The sequence below is a fragment of the Phyllostomus discolor genome, chromosome 3 (assembly GCF_004126475.2).
Source record: "Phyllostomus discolor isolate MPI-MPIP mPhyDis1 chromosome 3, mPhyDis1.pri.v3, whole genome shotgun sequence".
Classification (NCBI taxonomy): Eukaryota; Metazoa; Chordata; class Mammalia; order Chiroptera; family Phyllostomidae; genus Phyllostomus; species Phyllostomus discolor.
In genome coordinates, this window is record NC_040905.2 from 101,874,466 (window position 1) to 101,891,680 (window position 17,215).

The window sequence follows — 17,215 nt, forward strand, 5'->3', positions numbered from 1 at the left end:
TTGATCAATGATTTATGAGTGGGACCAATGGTATGCCAGTGGCTTGCCAGAAATCACAATATACTATAAAGTCACAGTAATCAAGTCATTATTATAGGAAACCTATAATAATGGCAAATATAGCCCAGCCCTACGGGAAAGCCCACAGGCGTGTCGTGTTGGCACACAGGACGCCAAACCTACGGATTGACTGGCTTTCCCGTGGGAAACCAGGCCTGCACTACACCTAGGCTGCTGTGAGGCTTGCTCTTGCTAAAACTCTCTCACCCTGTGCTGAAGCTGCAAATGCTTACTACATATCCTTAAAGTAACTTCCTGAAGTCTGTGCTAATTCTCCCAAGGGGGGAGTGTAACCAGGCCAATTGCTCTTATCATTCCCTTGCATTTGCAACATTTTTTCCTTGTTAATCTGTAAGAAGCATCAGTAACATCCTTTCCTTTGTTATCTGTAAAAAGTAATCACCTAAAGCAAACCTGAGCATAATGAATGAGAACCTTCTTTGATGTATGCTATTAGAAAGCAGTAAAAGCCTGTCCAGGCAAGGGTCGAGGTGCTCTCCCTTTCAGAGAGTGGCCGTGCTGTCCCTTTTTCTCCACAGGACTCAATAGTCCATGTGAATTTGTTTGGTCTCATCCACAACACCACAGACACTGCTGGCCAGAGCCCGCATCAATTACTGTGTTGGTATAGTAATTCACAAATTATACACTGGACCAAAATATAGAATCCAGAATTAGATCCCAGGATATATGAGAGGTTCTTACAAAACAGAGTTGAGTTCACTTCAGTGGGAAAAAGATGAGAATTTAGCCTACTTCAAGAAAAAAGGAAAAGCTCAAATAAACAATTTAACTTTATACCTAAAGGAACCAGAAAAAGAAAAACTGAAGCCCAAAGTTAGAAGGAAGGAAATAATAAATATCTGATCAAAAATAAATGAAAGAGACACTAAAAAGACAATAGAAAATCAATGAAACTAAGAGCTGGTTCTTTGAAAAGATAAATTGACAAACCTTTAGCCAGACTAACCAGGAAATAAAGATTGTTATCAAATAAAGTTAAAATGAAAGAAGTTACAACTGGCAGAAATACAAAAAATTATAAGAAACTACCACAAACAATTACACACCAACAAATCGGACAACTTAAAAGAAAAGGATAAAGTCCTAGAAATATATAATCTTCCAAGACTGAATCAGAAGAAAAAGGAAATCTGAACAGACTTATTCCTGTTAAAAAGACTGAGTCAGCAATCAAATGCCTCACAACAAGCAAAAGTCCTGGACCAGCAAGCTTCTCAGGTAATTTCTACCAAACATTCAAAGAAGATTTAATAACTATCCTTCTTAAACATTTCCAAAACATTAAAGAGTAAGGAAATCTTCCAAACTTACTGTATGAGGTCAGCATTACCCAAATACCAAAAGGAGACAAGGCCAGCACAGAGAAAGAAATTACAAACCAATATCCTTAATACACATACATGCATCCTGGCTGCTGTGGCTCAGTGGACTGAGTGCTGACGTGTGAACTGAAAAGTCACCAGTTCAATAACCAGCCAGGGCACATGCCTGGGTTGTGGGCCAGGTTCCTAGTCAGGGGCATGCAAGAGGCAGCCGATGGATGTATCTCTCACACTTCAATATTTCTCTCCCTTTCTTTCTCTCTCCCTTCCCCTTTCTCTAAAAATAAATAAATAAAATCCTTAAAACAAACAAAAAAAGATCATACACCATGATCAAGTGGGAGTTGTTCCTGGGAATGCAAGGATGCTTCAACACCTCCAAATTAATCCATATGATATATCACCTTAACAAAATGAAAGATAAATATCATATGATCATCAATAGATGCAGAAAAAGTACTTGACAAAAATTCCATTTATGGTGGAAACACTCTCAAAAAGTGGGTAGACAGGGAACATACCTCAACGTAATAATGACCATATATGACAAGCCCACAGCTCATACTCAATGGTGAAAAGCTGAAAGCTTTTTTTAAAGATTAGGAACAAAACAAGGATTCCCACTCTCATCCCTTTTTTCCAACACAGTATTGGAAGTCCTAGCCACAGCAATTAGGTAAGAAAAATTAAACGCATCCAAATTAAAAAGGAAGAAATAAAGTTTTCAATATTTGCAGATGACATGACACTATATACATGCATAGAGAACCCAAAATCATCCACCAAAAACCTGTTAGAACTAGTAAATGAATTCAGTAAAGTTGCAGAATATAAAATCAATATAACTTCTGTATACTAATAACAAACTATCACAAAGAGAAATTAAGAAAACAATCTGATTTACAACTGCATCAGAAAAAAAATACCTAAGAGTAACTTTAACCAAGGAGGTGAAAACCTGTTCACTGAAAACTATCACACACTGATGAAAGAAAGTGAAGAAGACACAAACAAATGGAAAGACATTCCTTGGTCATGGATTGCAAAAATTAATATTCTTAAAATATTAATTCTACCCAAAGCAATCTAGAGATTCAACACAACCTCTATCAAAATTCCAATTGTATTTTGCACAGAACTAAAATAAATAATTCTAAAATTTGTTGGAACCACATAAGACACTGAATGGCCAAAGCAATCTTTGGAGAAAGAAGAACAAACCTGAAGGTATCACACTATCTGATATCAAACCATACAAGGCTATAGTAATCAAAACAGCATGATACTGTCACAAAAACAGACACACAGATTAATGGAACAGAAATAAACCCACACCTATATGGTCAATTAATCTATGACAAAGGAGGCAAGAATATACAATGGGGTAAAGATAGTCTCTTCAATAAATAGTGCTGGGAAAATTGGACAGATACATGCAAGAGAGAGAAACTAGATCACTTTCTTACATAATGTGCAAAGAAAAACTCAAAATGGATTAAAGACTTAAATTTAAGACCTGAAACCATAAATCTAGAAGAACAGTAATAAACTCCTAACATCACTTATTTTGGATATGTCTCCTAGGACAGGGAAACAAAAGAAAAAATAAACAAATGGGACTATACTAAACTAAAAAGTTTTTCCATAGCGAGGAAAACTATCAGTAAAACGATAAGACAACCTACTGAATGGGAGAAGACATTTTCCAATAACACGTCAAATAAGGGGTTAGTATCCAAAAATATAAGGAACTCATGCAACATCCAAAAAACAAACAAACTGATTAAAAAAGGGTGGAGGACCTGAATAGACATCTCTCTAAAAAGGACATACAGGTAGGATGACTGACACATGAAAAGATGCTCAACATCATTTACCATCAGGAAAATGCAAATTAAAACCACACTGAGGTCTCACCTCACACCTGTCAGTATGGCCATCATCAGTAAATCGACAGACAATAAATTCTGGCGAGATTGTGGAGAAATGGGAACCCTTGTGTCCTGTTGATGGGATTGTAAAACAGTAGAACCATCATGGAAAAGAGAATGGAAATTCTTCAAAAAGTTAAATACAAAACTACTATATAACCCAGCAACTCTACTTGTGGGTATTTATCCAAAAAAATCCAAAACACTAATTCAAAAAGATGCATGCACCCCTATGTTCACTGCAGCATTACTCACAATAACCAAGACATGGAAGCAACCTAAGTGTCCATGGATAGAGTAGTGGATAAGGAAGATACAGAGAACAAACTGATGGTTGCCACATGGGAAGGAGGTTGGGGGTTGGCTGAAAAAGGGTAAAGGATTAAAAAGTACAAATTACCAGTTACAAAATAGTCACAGGGATGTAAAGCACAGCATAAGGAACACAGTCAATATTTTAATAACTATGTATGGTGTCAGATGGGCACTAGAATTATCAGGGGGATCACTTCACTCGTTATATAAATGTCTAATCACTATGCTGTAAACCTGTAACTAATATTGTATGTTGACTGTAATTGAAAAATTAAAAAAAAAAATGTGTACTAAAAGGCCAAAACATCATAAAATTAACACTAAGGAACGTACTACTACTTTGCTATATTTATGCTGGTATTTACAGATTTTCTTTCTGAATAAACACATTGTTATCAGTGATCCAAAGCAACACAAAATGTGGAAGGACATTAATCACTAAAAACTATTTTAAGGCTTGAATTACCTAATCTGTTCACCTTTGGTCATTAAAGTGATCTGATATCTGCCAGAGGTAAGTTTTCTTTGATGCCCAATAAATCAAGAACAATCTTGATAATATGATTAATTAGTGCAGGAGTACTTTGTCTTTGCACCTATTTCAAGGCATTTTTCTTTTTATGAATAGAATTGGCAGATAACTGAGGAAAAACTAGGGCTTTACAGCCACGGCCTACATTTTAGGGTTGGTACCTTGGAGTGCAATAATGATCTTTCACAAAATGTCCTGTGGAACTACTATCAAAGATGGAATTTTTGTTGGATGAATCCTCATCCAAGCAAGTATATATTTACATCTGTGAGCTCATAAAATGGGCAACGAGTTTCTAGAGACCTGGTGAAGCCACACAGGACTAGCCAGAGAGTTACAGGAATGATGTGTACTTGAGCTAATGATGTACTTGTATACTTCCTCCAGTTATTTAGAACCTCACTCCTCTGCTTAATTTACATGTTTACAATCAGAAAATCTATGAGTGAATAAAAACACTGCAGTGCATCCAGACAATGGAATGTTACTCAGTGCTAAAAAGAAATGAGTTATGAATAAGGCATGGGAGAACCTGAAATGTATGTTACTGAATGAAGAAGCCAATACAAAAAGGCTACATACTCTTTAAGTTCAATGATATCACATTCTGGAAAAGGCAAAACCATGGAGACAGTAAGAAGATGAGTGGCTAAGAGGAGTTAGGGGAGCGAGGGGTGAATAAGCAGAGCACAGAGGAATTTTAGGGCAGCAAAACAAACTAGTCTGTAGGGTACCACAAAGACAGAAACACATCATCATACATTTGTTCAAACCCACAGAATGTCCACCACCAAACATGAACCTTAATGTAAAGTGTGGACTCTGGGTGACAATGATGTGTCAGTGTAGGTTCACTGATTGTGCTGTTCTGGTGGGGATGTCCATAGTGGGAAGTTTGTACCTGTGTGGGAACAGGGTATATATGGAAACTCTCTGTACTTTTCTCTCAATATTGCTGTGAACCTTAAACTGCTTTTTAAAAAAAAAAGTCTGTTTAAAAGAATTTTAGCCCTGGCCAAGTAGCTCAGTTGGTTAGAGTATTGTCCCAACACACCAAGGTTGCAGGTTCAATCCCCAGTCAGGGCACATACAAGAAGCAACCAATGAATGCATAAATACGTGGAACAGCAAATCAATGTTTCTCTCTCTTTCTCCTTTCCTCTCTAAAATCAATAAATAAAAATGTTAATTTTTTTCTAAATGAAGGCAAATGAAAACATTTTCAGATAAACTCAAACCAGGAGAACTCACTGTCAGCACACGTGCACTACAAGAATCCTAAGGGAAGTTCTCCAAGCTGAAGGGAAATGATACCGGAGAGAAACCCAGATCCTCAGAAAAGGAGTAAACCAGAAATGGTAAATATGGACATGAATATAAAAGGCTATCTTTTTACACTCTTAATTTCTTTAAAATGCACTTGGCTTTTTAAAGCAAAATTTACAACATGTTGTGGAATCCACAGCATTTGTAAATGTAGTAATAGCTATTACAACCATAGCATAAAGGTTGAAGAAGGTAAATGAAACTATAAGGTTGCAGGGTTGTTGCATTTTATCAGAAGTGATATGATTATTAACTAACTAGACGGAAAAGTTCAGCATATATAGTGTGAGTCCTAAAAAAACCACCAAACAATATAAGAAACTGCAGGAGCAATGCAAAGGTTCCGTGTCTTAATAGGTGCGGGAGTTACATGAATATACACACTTGTCCAAACTGCTGAAGTGTGCAGGTAACATTTGTGCATGCCACTGTATGTAATTTTTATCAAAAAATTTTAAAATGTTTTCCTAAAAAAAAAGCACCTGGCTCTGTATAGTTATTCAATAAATGTTAGTTTTACTACTGTTAGTATTCTGCTAAATAATAGAATATCAATTTAAGAAGTACTGTTTTTGAACAGGCTTCTTTCCTTCTTACCTTAGGGCCTTATTTAAGTCGCACATGCTTGTCCTTCTTCCTGGAACCTTCTCACCTCCCACTCTTCCCCTGAATAACGCCTATGCACCCCTTGTTCTTCGTCTCCATGGCATTTCCTTTGGGAAGCCTTGCCAGACACTCTCTCACCAATGGCCAAATTAAGATATCCTGTCACTTGCCCCTGTGACATCCTGGACTTACTGCTGTAATTAAGTTGCGCGTATTGGCCTATGAGACTGTGCAATCCATAAGGGCACTGGCTCGGTTTCACTCACTGCTGGATTCTCTAATTCTCAAAGCAGGGCCTGGGTCCCAGGGTGCTGGAGGCAAAAGGCAGCGACAAAAGGCTCCAAGACCTGTTTCCTCCACCCTGACGTACCGTTTCGCTCTCTCCAAGTCATCATTTGCTTGCTCCAGCTCTCGGATGTATTTCTGCAGCTGATCTTTAATGGCCTTTGTCTGGGCTAGGTCATCCTCTAAGGCGGAGATCTGCCGGTAGCCTTCGGAATGCTGCGCCTCAAACTTCTCCTGAATGACAAAATCAACAGTGAGTGAACGATTTAAGACTTCTGATCAGCTCTAGTTATCTCCCCCTTCCGTGCCATCTCCTTAAAACACTGAAGGCACTCCTGTTGTAGCAGACACATGTTGTTTTTTAGACACTGAGTTTCCATTCCCCCCATTCTCCAGTCTGCCAGCACCCTGACTTCTTTCGGGGAGTTACCTCTGTCATCACAGGGACTTCGTGGGACCAGTCCTCCCATCACACTCACTGAAGAAGCTTCAGCCTTCCTCTCCCACCCTCCTGCCACAGCCAGGGAAGGTGCCTAACTGCAGTCCACAGAATCTTTTCTCCACAGATGTGGACTCTTAAGTCTGTGACAGAGGAAGGCAAAACGGGGCTCTGTCGTCCGGAGTGCTTCCTGTCTCCCAGCTCCCGCAGCATCTTGTATCTTGCCTCCTCTCAAACCTGCCTTTGCAGCCTCTGGTGTCAAGAAGCACCCAACTATCTTCAAAGCAATCACTTTGCTCAAGGTGTCCACAGCCATAGAAAGCCACATAAACCTCTCCAAGCCTCGTCCATGAGGGCAATATGATTCCATGTCACATGACATCCCTGGATCACAAAGAGAACATCAGGGAGCACAATGAGTTTGGCTGCATGTGCCACACAATAAGGGCAGGACATCATGTACTTAGTCTGACAATTGTTCTGACTTTGTGATCCAGAACACTCCCCCTGCAGCATGGGGAAGTTAGAAGAACTTCTGGACCTCTGGGAGAGGGGAGAAAGGAAGGAAGGGAGGGAGGAAAAGAGCAAAAAGAGGAAAAAACCCTGTTATAAATTATGAAAGGAAGCTTGGTACTTTCCAAGATCTAGCAGCTAACATTTATCATTTACTACACGGCAGCCTCTGGGTTCAGTAGGCTAATTACACTGCCTCATTTTTTTTTTATTTATTTTTAGAGAGGGAAGGGAGAGAGAGAGAGAGAGAGAGATAAACATCAATGTGCAGTTGCTGGGAGTCATGGCCTGCAATCCAGGCATGTACCCTGACTGGGAATCGAACCTGCGACACTTTGGTGCGCAGCCCGAGCTCAATCCACTGAGCTATGCCAGCCAGGGTTACACTGCCTCATTTAATGCCATGCTCAGAGATGTGGGGACTGAGGTTCAGTTATTGAATTAGCCCAAAGACAACTGGTAGCAAATAACTGAGCCAAGATCCAACCTGGGCCACCTGGGCTTGTTCTCTTGAAAGAAAAGAAAAACAACTATGATAAACTGCCCTCACCACTTCAGGCCAGGTGATATAGGTGTCAATCTCTCTCCCTTTTTCCTTCCTTCTCCCCCTCCCTCCATCTTCACCAAACACCCTTACTACACTTCCTTCATCCACACACATGAAAGAAAACACCCACTTCCCACAGGAAAGGCCGAAGTCTAATCAGAAAGTTAAGAAAAACAAGCACACTCCTGCCTTTTCTTTACCCAGTTGAGTAAACAAAGCTGTTGCTAGAATGATGTAATGGTGTCTAGGTCAGAGAGGCGTGGACAGTCAGTGTGAAGGGCAACGCCCACAGAAGATCAGATTTGCAGGGTGAGGACATGGAGGGCATTCCACGTGCTCAGCCTGCTGTGTCCCCTGATACTCCGCTTCCTGTCCGTGAGCAGAAGAGGCGCCCCCCCGAGGCAAGCAGGGCCTGTGCACAGCCAATTCCCAGGCATGGCTCTGAGGGCCCCACACCCTTTAGGTGGGTGCACCTCCAGATAAAATGAGAAGGTGCAGAATCCTAGGTTATTAACCTAAATTCAAACTCAGGTTCTCAGAAGATGCAGTTAACGGGCTTCTCCACCAGCGTAATGATTCAAAGGATGTCCTTTGAACTTGTGGACATGAAAAGCTGTTGCTCACATGTTGTGCTTTCATTTGGGGCTAATTATAATGAGCTGTCAGCTGATGGAGGCATCAATAGATGCTCTGTCTGATCCCTTACAGGCTTTTTTATTCAACTTGTGATGAATAAGCCTGTTATCAAGAGGCTTATTCAGTTGAATACATTTCTCTTAGGTGACAAATAAGGGCTGGTGGCACTTTGGGTATTTCTATTTCTTTCCTTGTTCTATGCTCTAAGTCTCATGGATCTGTCACATGGTTGGAATGAAGGTCTTCTACAGGTTCAAAGGCTCAGTTTTGAAGCCGTTACTTACTTAGTAATAGCTTGATATTTATTCAGCGTCCATGGAGGACCCCCTTCCCTTTCTAAATCAGTGGCCATACCACTGATCTTCTTTCCCTAGTTTTCCATCTCTGAGTCCTCTTAAATTTAAGAACTATAAGTTCTCAATGTCTATGGCAGGGATCAAATACTCATGCCTGCAGGAGTCAGGCTGTTAACAAAATGCGTGAAGTGGGCCATGTGTAAGAATAGAGAAGGTGACACTTATCCTTCAGTGCTGGAGGTGGGGGATGGGGGTCACAGTGGTAGGGGCTGGGGTGAACTGGAGAATGCTTGCTCTGTCTAAGCAATCACCACTCGGCCTTTTGCTGCTATGGAAGAATGAAGGCCTTGTGTGTCCAGATCTGCCACCACTCAAAGGAAATCGGAATTCCAGATTTTTACAGCCTTACAACTTCAAACGTTGATATTAAAGATACAAATTTTACTATCAAAAGAATAAACTGTAAATAAACCCCCAACTCTAGTTACTAATAACATGTTGAAGTATGTATTTACCAGGCAGTGTCTAGATGCGTGCACTTCACTTTGAAATGCATCAAATCGTAAGACAGATTGATGGATGCACAGATACGTAATAAAAAGTATGGCAAAGGTTACTGGTAGAGCTGGGGTGGCAGATATACAGGTGTTTACTGGAAAATTCTTTCAACTTTGCTGTGTGCTTAAAAATCTTCATGATAAATGTTGAATAAAAACCACCACCGGCAGAGCAAACAGCATCTATGGGCCAGACTGATCTGCAGACAGTTACTTTGGACTCTGTCGTCTACAACATAAAGGCTTGACTTCTACTCCTCAGCTTCCAAGGTCTTTGGGGTCTTTCTTCTGTCCCTCCCCATCTCTCAATCCCCAATCCATTTTTCAGTCTCACTTCTTCCCATGTATCAGTAAAGCAGGACTCTCAAGGTCCACTTGACACTCATCCTTGACCATGTCTGTGGCAGGTCCAGATGAACTCTTTATCAATCCTGGGCACCAAGCTGCTAGCTCTACACACCCCCTGCCCACCCACCCCATCTTCAAACAACAGCTCAAGTCCCTCCCCAGTGGTTCCAAGAAGCTGTTTCCAACCCATGTAGGCCCTTCTCTCTCAGGAGGATCTCATGGTCAGTAATACGCAACTTAGCATCTTTTCCCTAAGTGCTTCGTGGGGTGAGGTTTGTCTTCCCCAAGGAGCTTCCAGAGAGCCAGCAGCACATCTCTTTCCACCACACCCTGCCCTGGCCCACACTGTGGGGCCTGGGCACTTTCCCAAGGCAGATCATCGAAATTTACATGGGAGCTTTATTAAAAAGAGAGATAAATGAAAAGACATGCAGCCAGTGCTGAGGCCACACCCAGACTTAATGAGAACGGGAGTCTCAGAGCGGGAGTCTCAGAACGGGGGTGGATTCTGGCCTGTCTGGTGTTTACGAAGCTGGTGAGGTGATCTGCCTGGCAGTGAGGACCGGCAGCCACAGTTTCTAGGGAGCAGGGTTACACTCAGTGATCACGTGCTAAGCCCTGCGGAAGATCCAAGAAGGCAGTCTTTACCCTTTTAGAGCAGTGCTTCTCCAGATACTCAGCCATGTCTGCAGGTATTTTTGGCTGTTACACCTGGGAGAAGGGCTGCCACTGGCATCTAGTGGGTGGAGACCAGGGATTCTGCTAAACATCCTACAATGCAAAACTCAGCCCTTACAATGAAGAACTGGCCTCAAATGTCAATCCTGTCCAGGTTGAGGAACCTGCTGGCACTGTCCAGCAGAACTTTCTGTTATGACGGAAACATTCTCCAGCCTCTCTGTCCAATAATGAGACCCACTACAGACATACGGCTACAGAGCACTTGAAATGTGGCCAGTATAACTGCAGAATTGAATTTTTACTTATTTTATTTTAATTAATTTAAATGTCAATAGCCACTTGTGCCTAGAGGCTACCACGCTGGACAGTATAACCCTGGACCTTATAATACAACGATCAACAATTCTAGGAACACTCCACACTCTAAAACTGTTCACTTTGCACATGCTTTATTAGGTTATTATAGACAATCCAAGAATGGCTCTGGGGACATGTGTGTGACCTGCTTCTCACAGAGCTCCTGAGACATAAACAGTTTAACTACTACATCCACCCAACAAGCCTGGTGGTGGGAGTGAGCCCAGGGCACAGCCCCCCGCTCTGCAGGACTCCCTTTCCCAGTCACACACGCCACACTAGAAGCCTGTCACTACCTGAGTGCATTTCCTCTCGCCCCCTCACCTTGATGGTTTCTAGCTCCATGCGAAGGCGGTTATTTTCTGACAGGAGGTCCCTGTTCCTGGTTTCAATTTGTTGTAGCTGTGTCTCCAATTCAGCTTCATATTCTCGGCTCCCCTCCTGGAACTCTCGGAGCTCTTCTTGTGTATTCTCTGCCCTACAGCAGAATTCCCAGATGTCAAATAAGAATATACTGAGCATTTACATGATGCTAAGTCTTATACATAAATCAGTGCTTTATTCAATTACCTTTTAAGGCACAAAGTATCATTATCCTCATGTTACAAATGAAAAGATGAGGTTTAGACAAGATGAATGACTTGTCTCAAGGTCACACAGGAAATCAGAAATAGAGCTTGGACCTGAACTCAAGAATGCATGGAGCCAGAGACATTTCTTAATCAATTCACTCTTCATTCTTTCATTCAACATATATGTTTGAGCCTAACATGTAGTAATATACTTTGGATTATGTATCTTCTTCACATTTATTTATAAGTAGAAGTTTGATTATTTATAACACGTCCCTTATCACACCACTATAATGTGTCCATAAAGAAGATAAAAATCGACTTCTAGCAAGATGGAGGAATAGGTGGACGCACCGTACCTCCTCGCACAACCAAGATTAGAACAACAATAATTTACAGTCAGAATAATGCCCAGATCCGGCAGAGGATTTATCTGAATGGAAGTCGGGCAACTAAGAAGTTGAAGTAGACGCATTCATCCAGACGGGCAGGAGAAGACGAGCCGGGCAGGCGCAGGGCTGGCTTGGGTCGAGGGCACGCGGAGGTCGGGGAAAGTTTGGCGCGAAATTGGCGCGACAGCCATCCGGGGTGCAAGAACGCAGCAGTGATCCCTGAGTAGTACACAAGCTGCGGCAGGCAGACCCAGAGGGGTTAGCGATTGTGGACCAGGGCAGAACTCGCAGCCCGGGAGCCCAGAGAAGGGTCTGAGTCCAGGAGAACGGAACTATCGCCATTGTTTTCTCCCGTCCCCACCCCCACATATAACGTCACAATCTAGCGACTGGGGTGCCCAGCCCCAGTGAACACCTAAGGCTCCGCCCCCCACCGTAACAAGAGCAACCAGACCAGGAAAAAAAAAAAAAAAGGAGAGACAGGGGAAAAACATGTTTTCAATAGAGCAGATCAGTCCCCCAGGACTCATCCTTTTGAGCAACCAAGAAATAGCCAATCTATCAGATGCGCAGTTCAAAACACTGGTGATCAGAAAGCTCACAGAATTGGTTGATTTGGGGCGCAATTTAGATGAAAGGATGCAGGTTACCATAAAAGAGATGCAGGAAGATACGCGGGGGAGAGCCAATAGTGAAAGGAAGGAATATGAATCTCAAAACAATACAGTGGACCAGAAGGAAGATAGAATCAACCAAGCAGGAAAGCATGATGAAATAAGAACTCAAAAAATCAAGGAAAAGATTAAGAGCATCCAAGACACCTTTAAACGTTCCAATATCCGAATTATAGGGGTACCAGAATCGGAAGGGGAAAAGCAACAAATTGAGCACATATTTGAACAAATAATAAAGGAGAACTTCCCCAATCTGGCAAAGGAAATAGTCTTCCAAGAAATCCAAGAAGCTCAGAGAGCCCCAAAGAAGTTGGACCCAAGAAGGAACACTCCAAGGCACATCATAATTACATTAGCCAAGGCAAAAACGAAGGAGAGAATCCTAGAAGCAGAAAGAGATAAGGAGACAGTAACCTACAAAGGAGTTCCCATCAGACTGTCAGCTGATTTCTCAAGAGACCTTACAGGCAAGAAGGGGCTGGAAAGAAGTATTCCAAGTCATGAAAGGCAAGGACCTACATTCCAGATTGCTCTATTCAGCAAAGCTTTCATTTAGAATGGAAGGGCAGACAACGTGCTTCTCAGATAAGGTCAAGTTAAAGGAGTTCATCATCACCAAGCCCTCATTTTATGAAATGCTAAAGGGACTTATCTAAGAAAAGAAGATAAAGGAAAGACATGTATATTAAAAGGACAGCAAACTCACAAATATTAACAACCACACCTAAAGCAAAACCAAAAGAAACTAAGTAAACAATTAGAACAGGAACAGAACCACAGAAATGGAGGGCACATGGAGAGTTAGCAGCAGTGGGGTGGGAGGAGGAGAGGGGGAAAAGGTATAGAGAATAAGTAGCATAGAATGTAGGTTGAAAATAGATAGGGGGAGGGCAAGAATAGTACGGGAAATGCAGAAACTAAAGAACTCATAAGTATGATACATGGACATGAACTAAATGGGGGAAATGTGGGTGGGAGGGGGGTACAGGGGGGAGGGGAGAGAAGGGGGGAAATGGGACAACTGTAATAGCATAATCAATAAAATATATTTTAAAAAAAGAAGATAAAAATCATGCCTATAGAACAAAATATACAACTTTAACACGGACAATGAAGACATCAAATTTGTTAAAGATTTTGCTTATCTTGGTTTAGTCATCAATTCAAATGGAGACTGCAGCCAAGAAATTGAGAAGGCTGAGACTCAAAAGAATTAGGAATGGCCATCAAGAACAAAGATGTATCATTAGATACTAAGGCTAAGATCATCCACACCTTTGTATTCCCAATTATTGATACTATGTACAGATGTGAAAGTTGGACAGTGAAGGCGGTCGACAGTAAAAAAACCGACTCACGTAAAATGTGGTGTTGGAGGAGAGCTATACAGATACTCTGGACCACCAGAAAGACTATCAGGTGGCTCCTAGAGCAGATTACATCTTGAAACATCGCTGGAGGCAAAAATGACAAAACTGAGGCTACTTTAGACACATCACAAGAAACAAGATTCTTTGGAAAAGACAATAACCCTGGGCCAAGATGGAGGCATAGGTAGACACACTGTGCCTCCTTGCACAACCAAGATAGGGACAACAACAATTTAGAAACAGAGTAACAACCAGAACTGATAGAAAACTGATCTGAATGGAAGTCAGACAACCAAGAAGTTAAAATAGACACGTTCATCCAGAACAGTAGGAGGGGTGGAGTTGGGCAGCCAGTATGGGTTGGAGTGCGGACAACAGTGAGCATTTGGACCGGGCATGTAAGGCATCGGCAGGGAACGCAAGACTGCAGGGGGCAGACCCCAAGCGTGCAAGCGGCAGCTGGCAGACCCCAGCTGAGGAGTGGCAACTGGCAGACCCAGCAAGGTGGCAACTGTGAAGCAAGGCACTACACTCAACCCAGGATCACAGCGCTGGGAAGTAGAGCCTTGGGGCACTGATTGAAAGCACCTGTGAGGGTTGAGGCACAGGGAGAAACTCCCAGCCTGACAGGAAAGGTCCTTGGAAAGTCCCACAGGGTGCACAAACCCACCCACATGGGAATTGGAACCACAGGGGCCCAGTTTGCTGGGGGGGAAGCAGAGGAAGGGACTGAGGTTCGACAGAGAGCGGAGCAAGCACCATTGTTCCCTCTCGGGCATCCCCCCACATACGTCACAACCCAGCAACTGGGGTGGCTCTGCCCCTCATATGTAACAGGCATGACCAGACCAAAGGAGGGGAAAAAAAGTTTGGCTCAAACAGAATTGAAAGCCTCACAACCAGTACTTTTAAGTGACCAAGAGATAGCCAATCTATCAGATGCACAGTTCAAAACACTGGTGATCAGGAAGCTCACACAATTGGTTGATTTTGGTCGCAAATTAGATGAAAAAAATGAAGGCTACAACAAGTGAAATGACGGAAAATGCACAGGGAACCAATAGTGATGGAATGAAAGCTGGGTCTCACATCAGTGGAGTGTACCAGAAGGAAGAAAGAAACAACCAAACAGAAAAGAATGAAGAAATAAGAATTCAAAAAAATGAGGAGACGCTTAGGAACCTCCAGGACATCTTTAAACAATCCAACATCCGAATTATAAGGGTACCAGAAGGAGAAGAGGAAGAGCAACCAGTGGAAAACTTATTTGAACAAATAATAAAGGAGAACTTCCCCAATCTCGCAAAGGAAATAGACTTCCAGGAAATCCAGGAAGCTCAGAGAGTCCCAACGAAGTTTAACCCAAGAAGGAACACACCAAGGCACATCATAACTACATTAGCCAAGGTAAAAAAGAAGGAGAGAATCCTAGAAGCAGCAAGAGATAAGGAGACAGTAACCTACAAAGGAGTTCCCATCAGACTGTCAGCTGATTTCTCAAGAGACCTTACAGGCAAGAAGGGGCTGGAAAGAAGTATTCCAAGTCATGAAAGGCAAGGACCTACATTCCAGATTGCTCTATTCAGCAAAGCTTTCATTTAGAATGGAAGGGCAGATAAAGTGCTTCTCAGATAAGCTCAAGTTAAAGGAGTTCATCATCACCAAGCCCTTATTTTATGAAATGTTAAAGGGACTTATCTAAGAAAAAGAAGATAAAAAACATGTATAGTAAAATGACAGCAAACTCACAATTATTAACAACCACACCTAAAACAAAAACCAAAAGAAACTAAGCAAACAACTAGAACAGGAACAGAACCACAGAAATGGAGATTACATGGAGGGTTAGCAACAGGGGAATGGGAGGAGGAGAGAGGGGGGAAAAGGTATGGAGAATAAGTAGCATAGATGGTAGGTAAAAAATAGACGGGGAAGGCAAGAATAGAATGTGAAAGGTAGAAGCTAAAGAACTTTTGACACATGGACATGAACTAAAGGGGGGGAATGTGGGTGGGAGAGGGTATGCAGGGTGGAGGGGAATGAAGGGGGGAAATGGGACAACTGTAATAGCATAATCAATAAAATATATTTTTAAAAATTTAAGATAAAATCAAATCCAAACAATGAAGATATGAGTGGAAACCTAGGCCCAACAGGACTAACGCACCATCCAAAGTCTGAAGATACGGAGTTTTGAGAGAACTGAATTTAACTCAGTTACTGGCCGACTTCACTCAGGTCAAGAGCAAATAAGCAACCCGATGTTCTCATGTGACTTGCCTACATAAGTGTCAAGATATCATTTGACTTGTCCCCAATGAATATATGGCTTGGTTCTGTCATCAAAATTTTATTCACACAGGAACAAGTATAAAGGACACATGGACAAAAACTAGGGGGGGGTAGAAATGGGAGGGAGGTGGGGAGGAATGGGTGGATGGGCTGGGATGGCAGTAAAGGACAGAAAACTGTACTTCAACAACTATTAAAATAAAATTTTAAAAAATTTTATTTACCAAAAGTACAATGAGGTGTACAGGAGATAAATATCAATTATATCTCAATAAAACTGGAAGAAAGGAACCCAATAAAATAAAATAAAAATGAAAATTTTGGGGTGGGGAGAGATAATAACCCTGGGGAAAACAGAAGGCAGCAGGAAAAGAGGAAGGCCAAACATCAGACGGACTGACTCCATAAAAGAAGCCATAGGCTTGAATCTGTAGGAGCTGAGTAGGTTGGCTGAGGACAGGATATTGTGGACATCACTAACAGAGTTGGAACCAACTTAATGGCAGGTAAGACACACATAAAGTGTCCTTACCCCATCCCAAATACCCAGTTCTAGCTGCTCAATCCTTAAAACACAAGGGACATTTTGTTTTTTAACACCAGCCTGAGTTTAACCTTAAGTCAAACTAAGAACAAAGAAATTTGATGAACTGGAATATGACTTCCACGAGGAGATTATGAGTCCATGAGAAATAAAAGAAACAGTGCTGAACACATACACACACACGACTCCCAGATATGAGCACTGAAACACTGGTTTCAGGTTTTATAATCTGTAACAACCCATTCTGCTAGGCACAGGGAGTTCCTTCCTCACACACAAAGCACTGACCAGATATGGCATCCCAGAAGTGATAAAACTCTGACACAAAATAAGATGGGAAGTAGTAGTTTGCTCAGGACCACAGGCTTTGGAGTTTAAATTCTAGCTCTGCATCTTACTGGCTGTGTGACCTGGCAAATTACTTGTCTTCACTGAGGCTCAGTTTCCTCATTTGTACAATGTGTTGATAATGGTTGTTTCATAGGGCAGTTTTGAGATTTAACTGAGATAATATATGCTAAGCCTTCACAGTGCTTCTCACATAATATGCCCCAACCCACCGCACAAAATGAATGCTGCTATCATTACGGGAAGAA

General features: G+C 41.9%; 1 protein-coding gene across 5 annotated transcripts in view; it reads right to left on the reverse strand.

Annotated features, from left to right (window-relative positions):
• Positions 1-17,215, reverse strand: part of NDE1 (nudE neurodevelopment protein 1) — a 38,037-nt gene that overhangs the window by 13,771 nt on the left and 7,051 nt on the right. For all 5 annotated transcript variants that reach the window (XM_028520347.2, XM_028520356.2, XM_036020903.1 and 2 more), the window contains exons 3-4: positions 11,100-11,253; positions 6,487-6,635 (exon numbers count right to left, since the gene is read on the reverse strand). In XM_028520347.2, the coding sequence (XP_028376148.1) occupies positions 6,487-6,635; positions 11,100-11,253 (303 nt within the window). The remainder of the gene's footprint in view (positions 1-6,486; positions 6,636-11,099; positions 11,254-17,215) is intronic.